At 41.9% G+C, this 19148-nt stretch overlaps 1 protein-coding gene across 1 annotated transcript in view; it reads left to right on the top strand.

Annotated features, from left to right (window-relative positions):
- vat1l (vesicle amine transport 1-like) overlaps nt 1-19148 on the top strand; it is a 185282-nt gene that overhangs the window by 80740 nt on the left and 85394 nt on the right. Inside the window, exons 5-7 of the mRNA XM_073070404.1 lie at nt 948-1051; nt 1193-1248; nt 7298-7492. Of these exons, the coding sequence (XP_072926505.1) occupies nt 948-1051; nt 1193-1248; nt 7298-7492 (355 nt within the window). The remainder of the gene's footprint in view (nt 1-947; nt 1052-1192; nt 1249-7297; nt 7493-19148) is intronic.

Below are 19148 nucleotides of genomic sequence, written 5' to 3'. Positions count from 1 at the left end.
TACAGAGAAGACAATCCAAATCTGCCTAAAATATTGTTATCTCTAATCCAGGCAACATCCTGGTGAATCTCTTCAGTTCAATTCAATTCAAGTTTAATTATCATTCGACCATACATGAACACCCATGAATATAACCAAATGAGACAGCGTTACTCCGAGGCCAAGGTGCAAAACACAGTACCAACAGTCACACACAGTACAAACCACACATAGCACAAAAAAGATAGCAAGCACATGTAAGATATCAGTGAAAAAACAGCCAAGCAAAACAAATAGTCCAGACCCTGAGTCCATGAATGCCACAGTAATCTGCAGTCAAACACAATACATCTTGTCTTCTGTCGACTGAACACTTGGGGGCAGCACTGACTCCAGACTGGATGCTGTACCACACTGCCCCCAGTGGAGCCCACTGGCTCTGACATCTCTCTCCTGGTGGTTCATCCACATCCTCTCCTAATCCTCCACATCCTTTGTGTAACGTGCTGACTAGAGTTACATGCAATACTCCATATGCAGAAGAATCAGGGTTTTATACAATGTGCCACCCAGACAGCCTTAAGTATACTGAGATAGTGTGGTGAACTACATATACCTGTCTGGACACGCCCCCTGATGACTGCTCCTGTGGCTCCTCCCACGGACCCCTGTATAAAGGTGATGGAGGTCTGAGCCCGGGCTCTCAGTCTCCAGGATGTAGTATGGTGGTCACTCACTGCTTGTTCCTTCTTCCAGTCAATAAAAGCCGATACCTCGCTTTTACGTCTCAGAGTGAGTTATTGATGGTGCATCAGATAGTAAAAAGAAAAGTAGAATACAGAATACAGTGTGGCAGTTACGGTGAGAGTGCAGGGCAGGTGGACCAATAAGGTGCAAGGGACACGACGAGGTAGATTGGGATGTTAAGGAATGCCTTGGAATATGATCCACCTTTGGTTCATCTTCAGGATCTCTCCAGATGGAGTGGATATTGTCCTGGACTGCCTATGTGGTGAAAACACCGGTAAGGGGCTTGGCCTCTTGAAACCTCTCGGCACTTACATCTTGTACGGTAAGTTCTGCCACTCCGAAAGCGCTGGCATGTTTGAGAAGTGCAATATCTAAATATTAAACCGTTTGTGCCATTATGTTAATGTTAAAGACTGTTTTGAGCCATTGCAAGCATCACAAAAGTGTATTCACCAACTTCTAGGCTCATCAAATATGGTTACCGGGGAGACTAAAAGCTTCTTCAGCTTTGCAAAATCAGTAAGTAAAAAGAAAACCATCGAGTAAGTTAGATATTAGCATGCTGTGCATCACGTGCATCCGTCTGTGTGTTGTGTTGCTTTGTGCTTGTATTTTAGCCATTCGACTGCAGTAGAATAACACCCCCTAAATACCCCTTAAACATTTTCTTATTCCACTGTGCTGTGAAGTGCGACATTTAACGCCAACTTTGTGTCAAGGATTTGGTGGGTGACTCAACAATGCTTTTGACTTGATCTGCAACACCGAGAGATATTGGGGAACTCCTGTCTCTTTGCCATTGGCTCACTAGGTACTTCTTGGGCACCAAAGCAGCAGGACGGTTAGTGCAATGCTCTCACAGCTCAGGGAGATCCGGAGTTCAGACTTATATTCCAGCACTGTCTGCGAGGAGTTTTTACGCTCTCCCCATGAACTGTGTGGGTTTCCTCCTATGCTCTAAAGACGTATGGGTTAGTAGGTTAGTTGGTTAATTAAGCTTCTGTTAAATAGGTGCGTTGCCAGGTGGCGCAGCTCATTGGGTCGAAAGGGCCAGTTCTGCGCTCTATCTCTGAATAATATAAATGAACAAATTTAACTTTAGAAGAGGTGCTGACCTTTTGTCAAAGACTTCTGTTTGGTAGAGGACTCAGTAATGGTTAGAGTGGACCTGAAACACTGACAGATATTGGGAACTCCTTTCGCTTTGGCATTGCCTCATTAGATACATATCATAACTCTGAAAATGTCTGCAAACATTACAGGGGAAAAAATCATAGTACTGACCATAGCCTGTCGTACAAAACACAATGTGTGGAATGGGAGCAGGAGGAGGTCCTTGCTCCTTTGTTATTCAGTAAGATCACGGCTTTTTCTTTTCACACCTAAGCTCCATTTTCCTGTATTGACCCATATGTCTTAATTCTCTCAACATTTAAAAGCCTATTGATCAGTCTTGAGTGGATTCAGTGGCTAAGCCTCCGGCTGGGTGGCTCACTGAGGTGAAGACATTCCTTCTCCACGCTCTTCCTGAATCGTCAGCTGTTTATTTTGAGAAGGCTTTCAGGCATCCCTGCCAGGGCAAATGTCAGTTCTGCATCTGCTCAATCACAACCTGGTTATTTTGAGGTAGTCCTACTATGATTCCACTTCCCACTTCTTCCTCTCCCGGTGGACGCACAAGAGACTGCAGGATGTTGGAGTCTGGAGCAACAAACAATCTGCTGGAGGAACTCAGTGGGCCGGGCATCATCTGTGAGGGAGTGGGAAAGATTTTGACATGAAGTGTCAAAAATTCCTTTCCTCCCCCTCAGACGCTGCTCATCCTGCAACATTCCTCTCCTAGATTTCTTGTTACTCTTTCATTCCCTATCTTGTTATAATAAAAAAAATTCACTGTTTTGTTCAAAACATAACAACTCTAATCTGATTGACCTTCATGTCCTCCTCCACTTACATTCTGGAAAGGTTTCTTTCTGAAATGACACTGGATTGGCTGAGAGATGACTGAAGCAATGATCAACTCTCCAAATTTTGTAAGGTTGTATCAAACTTTACAGCCCAAAGGTAGTCCATTCAGCCCGTCTGCTTTCTGCTAGTGTTTGTCCTCCACATTAATCTTGTCCTACCTCTTAGAGCATGTATTCAGTCATGGGATGTGGAAATAGTTGACAGTGCTGGCATTTATTGACCATCCCTGGTTACCTAGTAAGTATGGAGCAGTTAAGAATTGACCACATTGCCGGATCCTGGAGTAGGCCGGGAAAAGGTGTCAGACTATCTTGCCAAAAAAAACTCAATAGCTCAGGCAACATGTTCTGTATCGAGGCCCTTAATTTGGACTGAAAGAAAGAAAAGAGGTAGTTGATGTAAAGAGGTTAGGGCAAAGGGTCGGGCAAGAGCTGGCAGATGATAGGTAGTTCCACGTGAGGAGTGGTGATTAGCAAATTGAGGAGGTGAGAGTAGAAAATAGGAGATCAGAATGAGAGAAAAAATTCACATAACCTGGCCCCTCTCTGTCTTTTTTCTCTCCTCTTGATTTGTTCAGTTCTTTTGACACCCACCCTGCTCCACAGAGCCCATCACCCTGTTTCAGATTCAGATTTATTTATCGCAGATACATCAAAACATACATGTGTTAACAACCAACACATCTCAAGGATGTATTGGGGTAGCCCGCGTGTGTCACCACACGTTATGGCACCGACATAACGTATTTGATCTTCTCCACCCACTCCATCTGCCGATCACTCACAAAACCCTCCCACTGGGTCCCCCCTCCCCACTGTATCAGCCTCCTCTACTTGGTTCGATGTTCCGTCTTCCTCTCTAATCAAATAGCATCATCTCCTGCCCTTTCTTGCCCCCATCGAGAAACCTCCCATTCACGAGCAACACTCCACAACATACTGGGGGAATTCAGCAAGACTGGTAGCAAATACGGAGGGAAATGAGCAGTCGACGGTTTGGGCCGAGACTCTTCCGATACCTGTCGCAATTTCCACACTCCCCTCTTCCATCAAACCCTCCTCACCTGCATCGACTCATCGCCTGCCAGCTCTTGCTCCAACCCTTCCCCTCGCCTCTTTATACTGGCTATCAGCCCTCTATCTTTCCATTCGGATGCAGGGTCTCAACCTGAAAGGTCAACTGTCCATTTCCCTCCTCAGATGCTGCCTGACCTGCTGAGTTTTTCCAAAAGTTTGTTTTTCAGCATCTGCAGCCTTTTGTGTCTTCCTCTGTTTTTTTTTTCAAGATTGCTTTGAGATTACTGTGACTAGTTTTATTTTAAAATTCCCCTTTTACTTAATTACCAGAGTTTGAATTCCCTCACTGCTGTGGAGCGATGCAAACTGAAGATTCTCCATGGCTAGTCCAGTGATATTGCTGTTAGTCCGGTAATCTAACCATTATGTTACAGCAGAGCCCTAGGTTCTATCACTTCCTTCTCTCCCTTTCACTTTCAAGTAAACACAGCTAAGCTTCCCACTCTAAGCACCCAACATTGTTGGGGCTTCCAACTACCTGAGGATAACACACACAAAATTCTGGAGGAACTCAGCAGGTCAGGCAGCATCTGCAGAGGGGAATAAACAGTCGATGTTTTGGGCCGAGACCCTTCATCAGGACTGGAAATGAAGGGGGCAGAAGCTGGAATAAGAAGGTGGGAGGAAGAGAACAAGCTGAGAGGTGATAGGTGAGTAAGTCTGGCTAAAGAAATTCCTCCTCATCACTCTTTTAAAGGGACTCCCTTGTATTCTGAGGCTGTGCCCTCTGTTCCTCCATTCCCCCGCTATAGGAAACATCCTTCCTATGTCCACTCTCTCTAGGCCTTTCAATATTCTATAAGATCCCCCACTCCTTGTAAAGTCTAGAGAGTACAGGCCCTGAGCCATCAAATGCTCCACATATATTAACCCTTTCATTCCTGGGATCATTATCATGGACCTTTCGGGACCCTCTCCAATATAATTGTTGGAGATGCTCGCCCAATTTTAAAAATCACATCCATTGAGCAGGGATAATGCTGAATAAAGAAAATGATGCATAGGGAACTGTAATAATTCAGATATTCAAGTGCAGTGGAATAACAAAATGCTAATCATTAAACTCCATTGCTACATTACCGGAGATTTGCAGCATTTGTGTGGTGAAGTATCAGAGCATATTAAATTCCTTCATTTGCTCTCTGTTTGGCCCGTTTTGAATTGTATTGTGCAGAGCTTTACTGGGACAGAGCATCTGTAAGATATGAAATAATGAAGTCAGCAGAAAAGCAGGAACCAGAGCAACTGTTTCAGGTCGCTGACCTTTCGTCGGAACCAGGTTGGAGCTGGAAGTGGAAGTTTTAAGTTGCAGTGCGGGTCAGAGAGAATGAGCGGGAAGGTCTGTGACGGAGTGGGGACCAGCGAGACTCTGATCTCACAGTTGGTGTTGGTGTATGCCGACTCTGACAGGCATGGACCTGTGAGTTACAGAAGGTGTGTGTGGGAGAAGCATGCATTGGAACAGACAAGTGCTATTCAGCCAAGAAAAAGAAGTGCATGAATCGAAGCTGAGACATGTGGTTATATGAAATGGTTGAGCTAGATGGCCACTCAGAAGGTGAGGTGGTTTTCTTCCAGCATAAAGGACCAAAGACAGAGAGGTTAGAATGGGTGTGTAATAAAAACGCTTTGAAATTGATTTTTGTTCTTTCATGATTCAGCTGCAAGAGATATCCACAAACAAAGGAGACACTACACACATATTATAGGTTTATAAGAGATGACTTGATGAGAGTAATATAAAGAATAAAATGCAGGAAGAAAGAAAAATGATTAATGAGTTAGTGAAAATAACAAAATAATACTTATCAACCAATCTAAACAGTGCCGGAGGGACTGCCAGCCTGTTCTAGTCTGTGTTTCTGTTTTGCTCTTTCTCTTTGTCTCTCTTTCTCTCTTTTCCTCTCTCAATTTCTGTCTTTCTCTCTCTCTCCCTCTCTCTCACTCTTTGTGTCTTTGTCTCTGCCTCTGAACACCAGTTGCCACCTGAGTAATTTGTTATGGAGAAGGTCCCAGTTAGTGCCTGCACCTGAAAATCATCATTTGCATCCCCATACGAGCATGCTTTTCATTATTATCTACTCTCAAGGCCTTTTACTTTCTCAAGGTATTCCAAATTCCAGTTTGCGATTGTCATATGTGCCAAGATACAGTGAAAATCTTGTCTTGTGTATTGTTAATACAGATCAAATCACTAGACAGTGCATTAAGCTGGAAAAGGGTAAAGCAATAACAATGCAGAATAAAGTATAAAAGCTAACAAAAGAGTGCAGTGCAGGTAAACCATAAGGTACAGGATCATTACAAGGTAGATTGTGAAGCCAAAAGTCCATCTTCTTGTACAAGAGGTCCGTTCAAGATCCGAATAGATAGAAGATGTCCTTCAGCCTGGGAGTCTGTGTCTTTAGGCTTTTAGATATTCTGCCCAATGGTAGAGGGGAGAAGAAAGAATGTCTGGGGTGGGTAAGGTCTTTGACTATGTTGGCTGCTTTACTGAGGCAGCAAGAAGTATAGATAGAGTCCACGGGGGGGCAAGACTGAAACTGGAGGCTAGAGGTTTAAGGTGAGAGGGGAAATTTTGAAAGAGATCTGAGGGATGTGTTTTGTGCGGTGGGGCAAAACACAAATGTGCATTTACATGGAAGTTACCATTTTGGTGGCAAATTTGAATAGAATAAAAATCTGCTGCTAGGAAGAGATGGATCAGGAGAGTTCGAGGTCATGCAGAGAACAAGGACCAGAATAGACTGGATGGGCTGAGTGGTCTGTTTCTGTCCTGTGTATTCCATGAGTATAGGAGTTTCAACCTTGAGTTTGCTTACCACACAAAATGCAGCCCATGATATTATATTCTCTTTCGAGAGACATTCATCCCCAAAACCTTGGCTCAGCTTGTCAGGACCACATGTTAATAAGCCCGGATTCACTAAATCATTGTCATGCTTAACCACACTCATTACATCCGAGCCACATTATTTCTGGAAGTCATTAAATCATAGCTATGTTGTCGCTTCTATGTTAAATCGTGGCTGTACTAGTCCTGTAAAAATTAAGTCATAACTGTGTCCTACCCTATTTGTAGCAATAGTATACTTATATCTCATTAAAATGTCACTGTGTTATACCATGCCATTTAAATAATGGCTAGGTTATTAACAGAAACTCATAGCTGTGTTAAGGCTGTGCTTGTTAGATCGTAGACCTTTTGTACTGGTATCTCATTAGACTGTAGCCATGTTGGATCAGAAACAGAATGAAAAGCAGAATCAGAATTAGAATCAGATTTATTACCACTGACATTCAATATATATCGTGAACTTTGTTGTTTTCTGACAGCAGTGCAGTGTAATACATAAAAGTCACTCTAAGCTACAATAAGACATACATAAAAATAAACAAGCTGTGCAAGAAGAGAGAAAATAGATAAATAAGCAGTGAAAATGGAGAACATTCAAGAAATCCAGGCAGATAGAGGCAAATGGCTTCAAAACGGACATAACGAGAATGAAATCTTCTCTTTGCAGTGGTGGCAGGTTGAGAAGGTGAACCCTATAAAGCTCTACGAAGAGAACAAAGTCATTGCCGGGTTTTCTTTGCTTAACCTTCTCTTCAAGCAAAACCGAGGGGCCAAGGTGAAAGCGGTGATGGATAAGCTGATATCCCTGTACAACCAAAAGAAGATCAGACCCTTGGTCGATTCGCTATGGGCTCTGGAAGAGGTAAGGACATTGCTTTAGTTACAGCACAGCCCGAGCTGTTGTGGAGAATTATAGATGATAGTTCAGAATCAGGTTAATTACCACTGACATACGTCTTGAAATTTGTTGCTTTGTGGTAGCTGTACAGGGCAGTACATAAAATATACTACAAGTTACAATTTTAAAAATATTAAAAAATGTAATTAAGTAGTGCAAAAGGAGAGCATAAGTAATGAGGTAGTGTCCATGAACTATTCAGAAATCCGACAGTGGAGGGGAAAAGCTGTTCCTAAAATATTTAAGTAGGTGACTTCAGGCTCCTGTGCCTCCTCGCTGATAGTAGTAATGAGAAGAAGGCATGTTTATGTAATGAGGAGGCAGTTCACAAGGATGATTCCAGGAATGAAAGGGTTATCATTCAAGGAATGTTTGATGGCTCTGGGTCTGTACTTGCTGATATTTAGAAGGATGGGAGGGGGGGGTGTGAGAGCTCATTGAAGCCTTTCAAATGTTTAAAGGTCTAGACAGAGTAGATGTGGAAAGGATGCTTCCCATGGTGGAGGAATCTAGGACAAGAGGGCACAGGCTCAGGATAGAGGTGGTCCATTGAAAACAGAGATGCAGAGAAATTTGTTTAGCCAGAGGGTGGTGAATTTGTGACCACAGACAGCTGTGGAGGCCAGGTTATTGTGTGTATTTAAGCTCAATGTTGCAAGAGGGTGGTGAATCCGTGCAAGTAAAATGTTGCAAGAGGGTGGTGAATCCGTGCAAGTCATTAGCATGGATGGCTTGGAGGCCAAGTCATTGAGTATATTTAAAGTGGAGCTCAATGGGTCTTGATTTATCAGGGCATCAAAGGTGAAGGGGAGAAGTCAGGAGAATGGGGGTTGAGATGGATAATAAATCAGCCATGATGGAACGGGGAAGCAGATTCAATGGGACAAGTGGCCTATTTCTAATGATCTTATGTCGGTGAGATCCTGGTGAACAGGGATATGTTCATCTTCCTCACTTTGCAACAGAGATCTGTAGTGCAGAGGTGAATGAACCGTGAAAGGTGGTTTACAGACATGAGTGACTGGAGCATCAATTGTATTTACATTTTGATGAATGACAAAACTTTGCAACATTGAGCTAAATGTTGATTGGATTTTGCCTCTACTGGGGCCATTGTACAAACACCAGTGATAATGTCTGCAGCACTGACGCAGGTGATTCCCAGCCTGTGCTTGCTGGTTCCTTGCTCGTGTTAGCCGTCGTCTTTGTCTTGTTGCCTCTGTCCCCGACTCAGACAACTCGCACTCATTCCTCAAGCACACTGTATTTGCTCATGTACAAAGAGAACAGCCCGGTCCCTGTCACCACACTGCTCTGAAGTTTGAACAACAAAATGCCATTTTTATGCTGAAATTGACTTTATACTTTGTGCATAACTGATTCCATCATTTGCAAATTTAAGTACCAATCATAATAGATATTTCAAGTGTAATAGGCAATTAAATCTGAGTGTTAAAGGTCAATAATAGCTGTGAATTAGTAAAATAACTATCCAATAGTAAGTGTTGTCCCAGAACCCTTTGTTTGCATCTTTATCTTGTCTTGGTATGCTCGGTGACCTTGGTTCCTAGGCACCAACAGAAAGGCTGTACAGAGCTGGGCTTTGAAGAGCCATGTTCAGCCTGGGTGACAGGTCAATGTCTGCGCACTTCTCTGTCTGCTTATCAACTTGTCTGTTGTGTTAGTGAGTTTCGGCACTTGAAAATCTGTACAAAGTGTCTGTGCTCTGTTCGGTTAGCTCACCATTTTAACCCTTGTTTTGTTGTAATTTGCACAGCTCCTTCTTTAGTTCAAAGGAAATTCATTATGAAACTATATATATGTCACCATATACAACCTGGAGAGTTATTTGCTTGTGGGAATACACAGTAAATACGAAGAAACACAACAGAATCAATGTACCTAACAACAAACACCAGTGTGCAAAAGACAACAAATTGTGCAAATTCAAAAAGAGGAAAATAATAATAATAATAAATAAGCAAAATTATCAAAAACATGAGATGAAGAGTCATTGAAAGTGAATCCATAGGTTGTGGGAACATTTCAGTGATGGGGCAAGTGAAGTTCAAAGTAAATTTATGATTGTAGTATGCATACAGTATACAGCCTAGAGATTTGTCTTCTTGTAGAAGCTGAGTGATGTTATCCCCTCTGGTTCAAGACCCTTATGGCTGAGAGGTAATAACTGCCCCTGATCCCAGTGCTATGGGTTTTGAGGCTCCTGCACCTCCTTCCTGATGGCAGCAATGAGAAGAGAGCACGGCCAGGTTGGGTGGGGGTGTCTCTGATGATAGTTTCTGCTTTCCTGCCACAGCACTCCATGTCATTATGGATTTGCATCTCTGGAATAAATTGGGGTGGCATTCAATCTCACATTATTGAAACACATGTAAGCAAACATTTCACTCTCTTTACCTTGAAAATTGCTTGCCAGTTGGTGTGAAGTAAATATTCGTCAATGAAATATGAAGCAAAGAATTTAACACCATTCATCAAACTGAAGGCAACAAAACTGGAGGAAAGAAGGTGATAAAAGAAATTATCTCCTTTTGAATATGCAGACGCTCAAGGGTCTGCGGCAAACACTTGAGGCAGAGATGAGGTCTACCAGCCAGAATTCTGCACTATTTATCCATGGACTTGAATTTCAATCCCACAAAAGCAATTTAATAACTTTCAGAATCAGAATCAGGTTTATTATCGCCGGCATGTGATGTGAAATTTGTTAACTTAGCAGCAGCAGTTCAATGCAATACATAATATAGAAGGAAAAAAAAGATAATAAATAAATATGTAAATCAATTACAGTATACATTTATTGAATAGATCAAAAAACATGCAAAAATCAGAAATACTATATATTAAAAAAGTGAGGTAGTGTCCAAGGGTTCAATGTCCATTTAGGAATTGGATGGCAGAGGGGAAGAAGCTGTTCCTGAATCGCTGAGTGTGTGCCTTCAGGCTTCTGTACCTCTTACCTGATGATAACAGTGAGAAAAGGACATGCCCTGGATGCTGGACATTCTTAATAATGGACGCTGTCTTTCTGAGACACCGCTCCCTGAAGGTGTTCTGGGTACTTTGTAGGCTGGTACCCAAGATGGAGCTGAATAGATTTACAACCTTCTGCAGCTTCTTTCAGTCCTGTGCAGTAGCACCCCCATATCAGACAATGATGCAGCCTGTTAATGAGGTCACCCCTTACTCCTCTAAATTCTAGTGAATACAGGCGCAGAGCTATCAAACACTCTTCATATCACAAGCCATTCAATCCTGGAATCATTTTCGTGAATTTCCTTTGACATCTCTCCAGTTTCAGAACATCCCTTCTAAGATGAGGGGCTCAAACTCCTCACAATTCTCCGTGAGGCCTCACTAGTGCTTTATAAAGATTCATCATTTCTTCCTTGCTTTTATATTTTTTATTATAATTTATAGTATATTGTAATGAACTGTTAACAAATTTCACGACACATGCCGGTGATAATAAACCTGATTCTGACTCTTGTGTGGCTGTGGGGAAACTCCAATACTATCGCTGTAGATGTTTTTTCTGCCTTCACATGCAGGGGCAAATGGTACCGCTGACAACATTCACCTCCCATGAATGAATAAATATGAAAGAATCGTGTGGAATCAAGGGTGAATGCATTAATTGGATTCATATTATAGGGAAAGATAAAAGTTTGTTATAATTATGATCTGTGTTTGAGCCTAGGCAGCATTGATTAATGGAATCCCACTGGACCAGGCCTGAGAGTTTAAGTATTGCATTGCGTGGAAACTGCATGTGGTTTACAGGAAGGCTCTGTGATGGATAGTCAAAACTGTCATCGCATAGTTGGATCAAGAACATATGCACAGAAAGATGCTGGAAAAGGGCCAGTAACATCACGAAGGGTCCCACCAACCCTGCTCATGAACTACTTGTCCCATTCCCATCAGGGAGGAGGTTACATAGCAACCATGCTCAAACCACCGGAATCAAAAACAGTTACTTACCCCAAGCAGTAAGGCTGATCAACACTTCCAGCCACTAACCCTCCCCACCACACCCCAACCACCACTACTACTTTATCATTTCCTGTCTGTCACTTCATATACATACACTCCACTACCTAGCATCATTTTATGGACATACAATCAATCTATGTACAGAAGTTAACTTACGTATTTATACAGTACTTATTATATATTTTATTATTATCTTATTGTGCTTTTTATTATGCTGCATCAGATCTGAAGTAACAATTATTTCATTCTCCTTTACTCTTGTGGACAGGAAATGACAGTAAACAATCTTGAATCTTAAAAATAAAGTTAAATACAATGAACTGGTAAAGACTGATGTGATCTTCATTGCATTCAGAATGTCATACAACTTTAATCCTCAGCTATGACCTATGACATCTCTTCATATTCTTCACTCTGGCTCCACACAGGCGATCAATTCTGTCCACAATTCCCTTGCAAGTCACTACTTCTGCCTGAATTCTTGTTTCTTTGTAATCCATGACAATTTGATTGATGCAATGTCCTACTTTGACTTCATCCTATTGGCCCACTATAGGAACACGCACAACATACTGGAGGAACTCAGCAGGTCGGGCAGCATCCGTGGAAATGACCAGTCAACGTTTCAGGCCAAGACGAAGGGTCTCAGCCCGAAACATTGACTGTTCATTTCCACGGATGCTGCCCGACCTGCTGAGTTCCTCCAGCGTGTTGTGCGTGTTGCTTTGACCCCAGCATCTGCGGAGTATTTTGTGTTTACGGCCCATTATAGGACTGTTTTGTCTGAAATAGGAATGCTTGATTTTCATCCATTAGCACAACAAAAGTGTAGAAATGTTGAGAGTTTAGAGAATTTGATGTGTACCTCTTGTAGAGATTGTTGGAGTTAGGAACAGATATAGAGATACCATCCTCAGTATGTATGGTGTTGTTCCTTATGGCACATTGGGTGGGGAAACCTTGCTGTTTCTTTAGCATCTGTCTATTTTTTATGAAGCCAAAGTGCTAGCTCGATTCTCAGATGGAAAGCGTGCAAGGATCTGAACAGATTTGGAGTCAGGTCCACTCGCCTCGCGGTCCGGTGCCGATGCAATTTCACCACTGACTGGCTTCAGTGGGTATGGGTTGACTTGAAAATTGTAGGTGGTATTACTGAGATCTGTAGAGAAGTTTGCATTTGTATAAACAAATAATGAGGGATTTCCTATCAGCTTACTGTGTGCTGGCATTGCACTTTCATGAATTTTGTGAATTTTGGTTCATCCCCAGCTAAGCATTCCTTGCTAAAAATATCTGACTACAACAATGGTACAGAATTTTATAGTACTTTTATTTATTCATGAGAATGGATGACTGGGAGTACACTCAATGTCCACTTTATTAGTGACCTCTTATACCTAATAGAGTGGCCACAGTGTATATTCATAATCTTCTGCAGCTGTAGACAATCCACTTCAGGGTTCGATGTGTTGTGCATTCAGGGATGCTCTTCTGCACACCACTGTTGTAATGTGTGGTCGTTTTGAGTTACTGTCACCTTCCTGTCAACTTGAACTAGTCTGCCTATTCTCCTCTGACCGCTCTCATTAATTAGGCGTTTTCGCACCATTTTTATGCACCATTCTCTATAAACTCTAGAGAATGCTATGGGTTGACAAAAACTAGTTCAGCAGTTTCTGTTGTTCCAAGACAATCATAGTCGTAGACTGTGATGGCAATGTCATCTGATGTGGCACATGATGATGATGACATACTTAATAAAGTTGCTACTGAGTGTATGTTACCTCATAAAACTGAGCCGGTATCAACCAGACCAAAGTCAGTCCACACTCAGCTATAACCCAACACCTGTAGTTGGTTCCTGGTGTGCATCAATTGGGTGACCAGGCTCTTTGAGCAAAGGCGGAGTTTCACGCACTAAGTGCTAGAGGCACTCAGCATGTCAGTAAACATTTACGGAGGGAATAAGTGCTCAACGTTTTGGGCTAAGACCCTCCATAAGGGACTGGAAAGTAAGGTGGCAAAATCTGGAATAAAGTGAGGGAGGGGAAGGAGTACACGGTGATGCCAGATGAGGGAGAAGGTGGATGGTGGGTGAGGGGAATAAAGTAAGAAGCTGAGAGGTGATAGATAAGAGGTAAATAGTGTTTTCCCCTCACCTGCTTTCACGTATCACCCTCCAGAGTGTACTACTCCTCTCCCCCATCTTCATGTAGATTCTACACCCTTCCTTTTCAGTCAGAATGAAGGGTCTCACCCTGAAAAATGGGAATTGTTTATGCCCCTTCATAGATGTTGCCTAAACTGCTGAGTTCCTCCAGGATTCTATGTGCTGTTGTAGATGATGGACAGTCTTGGTAAAGTCGAGAGGTGTGTTCTTATGTAGGGGAGGCTGCTATGTATTTAATATTTCAATAGTATATGAATATATACTATATTCAAGATCTCTGAGAATCTAACCTAGACCCAGCATATTGATGTAGTTATAAAGAAGGCAAGACAGCGGCTATACTTTATTAGGAGTTTGAAGAGATTTGGTATGTCAACAAATACACTCAAAAACTTATATAGTTGTACTGTGGAGAGCATTTTGACAGGCTGCATCACTGTCTGGTATGGAGGGGCTACTGCACAGGACCAAAAGAAGCTGCAGAAGGTTGTAAATCTAGTCAACTCCGTCTTGGGAACTAAAAAGTACACAGGACATCTTTAGGGAATGGTGTCTCAGAAAGGTAGCATCCATTATTAAGAACCTCCAGTACCCAGGGCATGCCCTTTTCTCACTGTTAACGTCAGGTAGGAGATACAGAAGCCTGAAAGCACACACTCAGTGATTCAGGAACAGCTTCTTCCCCTCTGCCATTCGATTCCCTAATGGACATTGAATTTTTAGACAGTACCTCACTTTTTTTTAATATACAGTATTTCTGTTTTTGTACATTTTTGTAATCTATATGATTACAAAATATATGTAATTGATTTACTTGTTTATTTATTATTTTATTTATTATTATCATTTTTTCTGCTAGATTATGTATTGCATTGAACTGCTGCTGCTAAGTTAACAAATTTCACGTCACATGCCGGTGATAATAAATCTGATTCTGATTCTGAAATTGTAATTTTTGTCTGATTAACCATTTTTTGTTGTTTACATAATTCATTATGGCTTATATATAAAAGTTTGTGAATGGCATACATCATCTTGCCACCACGTCATAAATGTGTGTCTCGCTAAAAGAAAAGCTAAGAAGGTGCAGGAGTTAGCCTGGCTCAGTGTTTCTTTTAATTAGTTTTTATACTTGGTGTTACAAAACATAACAGAACCCTTTCCTATGCTGGGATTGCTTTTTTGTATATGAAATCTCATGCAGTCTGAAATAAGTTTAAAGCAAGTTTATTGTTGCAGATAAACAAGGCAGGAGGCTCAAAGAGAGTCCACAGTTAATGTCCACTTTATTAGGAACACCTGTACCCCTACTGATTAATGCAAATATCTAATCAGCCAATCATGTAACAGCAACTCAATGCAGAAAAGCTTGCAGACATGATCAAGATGTTCAGTTGTTTATCAAATCAAACATCATAATAGGGAAGAAATGTGATCTAAGTGAATTTGATCTTGGAATGATTGTTGGGGCCAGGTGGGGTGGGTTAAGTATCTCAGCAACCTCTGATCCTCTGGGAATTTCACACAGAACAGTCTCTAGAGTTAATAGAGAATGGTGCAAAAAACAAAAACAAAACTTCCAGTGACCTGCAGTTCTGTGGGCGAAAATGCTTTGTTAATGAGAGAGGTCAGATAAAAATGGCCAGACTGGTTCAAGCTGACAGGAAAGTGACAGTAACTCAAATAACCACGTTACAACAGTTGTGTGCAGACAACCATCCCTGAATGCACAGCTCACCAAACCTTGAATTGGATGGGCTACAGCAGCAGGAAACCATACACATGCAGACATACTATACACTCAGTGGCCATTTTATTAGGTACAGGAAGTATCTAATAAAATGGACACAGTGTATGATGGGATACAAGACAAGAGCAATTAAAAGATTGTTCCAAGTGAAGATGGTCATCTTATCTTATGGTACAACCTGGCACAATGTGCACCCAGGCAGATACTGATGAGAGGAGCCAGGGATGAATGTCTTTATAAATTAAAAAGGGGCAAGGTTCACTGCAGTCTTTTACCAGGATGTGGAGAGACAAGAGCAGGCAAGGAAGCAGGGGCCACAGGAAACATGAATATTTAGCTCTGGTGTCAGAGCTCAGCAGCGGAGAAAAATTAAATCAATGCTCGAGATCACTTGAACAAGGTCAGGAAAAGATGAGATTGCAAATGGGCATTAGGATTGGATTGCATCTCCCTTTCTGATTTGCTTTATTACACCAGTAATGCAGTTTTTTAAAATTTCTGCTCTGAAATACTAGAATGTTTTACTGTTCTTTAACATAATTTAAAGTGACATATCAATGCAAAATGTTGTTGTTAGAGGGTGACCTGCCTTCTGGAGGGAGTAGTGCTGGGTGATATTCTTGACTAGGTGCAATTAAATGTGAAATGATGATGCTTGAATATACATTCTGTAGCTGTATTAGTTACACCTGTACACCGTGTTAATGCAATTATCTAATCAGCCAATCATGTTGCAGCAACTCAATGCATAAAAGCATGCAGACATGGTCAAGCAGCTCAGTTCAAACATCAGAATGTGTGAAAAAAAAATGATACAAGTGATTTGACCATGGAATGATAGTTGATGCTAGATGGGGTAGTTTGAATATTTGAGAAACTGCTGTTAACAGTCCAAAGAGTTTACAAAGAATGGTGAGGGACAAAAATACATCCAGTGGATAGCAGTTGTGAGGGTGAAACCGCCTTGTTAATGAGGGGTCAGAGGAGAATGGCCAGACTGGTTCAAGCTGGCAGTAACTCAAATAACTGACTGTGGAAGCTTTGCGACTGGTTGCCAGATCTATCCACACTATCCTTTGTCCTTAACAATCACATACTCACAAATACTGATTGCACATTTCAACAGTGAACTAACCAACTTCCTCAGGCACAAGCTAATCAAACAACAGGTCCCCCTAGAGACACCTCCTTATATACCCCCTGGATTGAGTGGGGCTAATGCTTGATCCTGATTGGTTGGTTCTGAACTTCCCGATCAGTTAGTTTGAACTGTTGAAACAGTGCAACCAGTATTTGTAAGAATGTGACTATTAAGGTCAAAGGATAGGAAAGTAATTCAAATAACCATGTGTCCATGTGTTACAACAGTGATGTACCGAAGAACATCTCTGAATGCGCAAGATGTTGAACCTTGAAGAGGATGGGCTACAGCAGCAGAAGAACACCACAATACAATCTGTGGCCACGTTATTGGTACAAGAAGTACACATAATGAAGTGTCTACTGACTGTGTAGCTATCTGAATGCCCAGTTTACAAGTGGTTTACATTCATCTGTGGCAGGTTCGCTCAAAGAATAAACCAGCATTTCTACAGTGCACCTTGTAACCTCAGTGTAAAAAAGGAGGGATGTATTGCTGAGGCTTCATAAGGCATTGGGGTTTTGTGAGCAGTTTTGACTCTGTATGTAAGAAAGGATTAGTTGGCACTGGAGAGGGTCCAGAGGAGGTTTATGAGAAAAACTCTGGGAGTGAAAGGGTTAACATCAAGGAGCATTTGATGGCTTTTGGCCTGTACTCCCTGGAGCTTTGAAAAAGGGTGGGAAGGGTGAGGGGAGGGGGAATTGCATTGAAACCAAATGCAACTGAAACCAAACACAAAAGTACACTGCAGATGCTGTGGTCAAATCAACACGTACAAACAAGCTGGATGAGCTCAGCAGGTCGGGCAGCATCCGTTGAAACGAGCAGTTAACGTTTCGGGCCGAGACCCTTCATCAGGACAGAAGGGTCTTGGCCCGAAACGTTAACTGCTCATTTCAACGGATGCTGCCCGACCTGCTGAGTTCATCCAGCTTGTTTGTACATGTTGCAATTGAAACCAAATGTTGAAAAGTCGAGATAGAGTGATGTGGAGAGGATGATTGCAATAGTGGTGAGTCTTGGACCAGAGGGCAGGCACAGTGTCAGAATAGAAGGATGTGCCTTTCAAGCAGAGATGAGGAGAAATTTATTTAGCTGGAGAGAAGTGAATCTGGAATTCATAGCCACAGAGGGCTGTGGAGGCCAAGTGATTGGGTATAATTAAGGCGAAGGTTGATTGGTTCTTGATTAGTCAGGGTGTTAAAAGTTATAGTGAGAAGGCAGGAGAAAGTGGTTAAGAGGGAAATGGATCAGCCATGATGAAATGGCAGAGCAGACTCAATGGGCAGAATGGCCTAATTCTCTTCCTTTTTCTTATCATTTTATGGTCTCATGATCCTTGTCAAAATGTGGTGCTGTCAAAAATTTGGTTGCATTTCTAAGTGCTGCCCGCTGCTACACAGATTGTGATCCTATGCAATATGTCAGAAGCAGACCTCAGAAAGTGCCCTGAGATTGTGAGAAGTCGCTTACGAGCTACCTTTAAGCTCTACCATTCACAAGGAAAGAAGCTTATTCTTTCCTTGTGAATGGTAGAGCAGCAGAAGTAGCTTATTAATAAAGGAAGGTGTTCATTATTGCAAAAAGTGTTCATCCAAGATGAGCTGTGTACATTGACATGAATTAGGATTGCACTGGGATTAAGGTTTCCGCAGAGCTGCTCAAATTATGTAGGCTGATTGGCATACTTCTTTCAAAATGGCTACCTGTTACAATTTTGCAATTGAAGAGAAATGAGTTAATTTAAAATAAAATTCCACACTGACGCAATTTTTTCTCAATGTGAAACCATTGGCGCTGGTAAAGGAGGCGATTGTGCCGTGTGCAGGGACCAGAGGTATTGCGAATTGCATTGGAAGAGAGACTTAAAGAGGCCTCAAGGATTGTAAATATATTTCCAGATGTGGGCAGAATACTCTAGGGTTCAAGTTTGCAATAATTTTTGGCAGACTGATGTATATTAACCTCTTGAGAATTTGAACACTAACTATCCACTCTGCTAAAATAAAAAGAATGAACATACTCACCTTCATTATCTGCAGACATTCCCCTCATAGCTTTCATTTCTGAATGTTGTTACGGTTAATCATTTTCATTTCTCAACAGTGTGCAATAAACTCCATCTGACATGCTGATGTCAGCAATCTTGCACCTCAGGAAGAAGGTAGTTAATTCAAACCCCAGTGAGGTCCTGTAAATGTACTGTACTCCAGGCAGATACTGTAGTACTGTTCTGAGGGAGTGCTGCACTATCCCAGACCCAGGAGTGTAACAAAGATGCAGGGCCCAGATCTGAGAGTGAGGAACGACCTGCTGTTTGCCTGTTTTAAGCTGTGGGTCAGATTGGAAATGTCCAAGTGGAGGAGCTGGAGGAACGGGACGGGCTGGTGTTCTGAACTGACGGACCCCTCCATCGGCCGTGAGTGACTTTGCATGATTTGTTTTATTTCTGTACAATGAGTGACTGACGGTCTTTTTTGTTAAGGGTTCTGTTGGGTTTTTTTTGTTTTGTGTCTGTAAGGAGGTGAATCTCAAGGTTGTA

The sequence above is a fragment of the Hemitrygon akajei genome, chromosome 17 (genome assembly GCF_048418815.1).
Source record: "Hemitrygon akajei chromosome 17, sHemAka1.3, whole genome shotgun sequence".
Classification (NCBI taxonomy): Eukaryota; Metazoa; Chordata; class Chondrichthyes; order Myliobatiformes; family Dasyatidae; genus Hemitrygon; species Hemitrygon akajei.
Note: the sequence above shows the minus strand (reverse complement) of the source record. Positions and strands in the feature narration are given on the sequence as shown.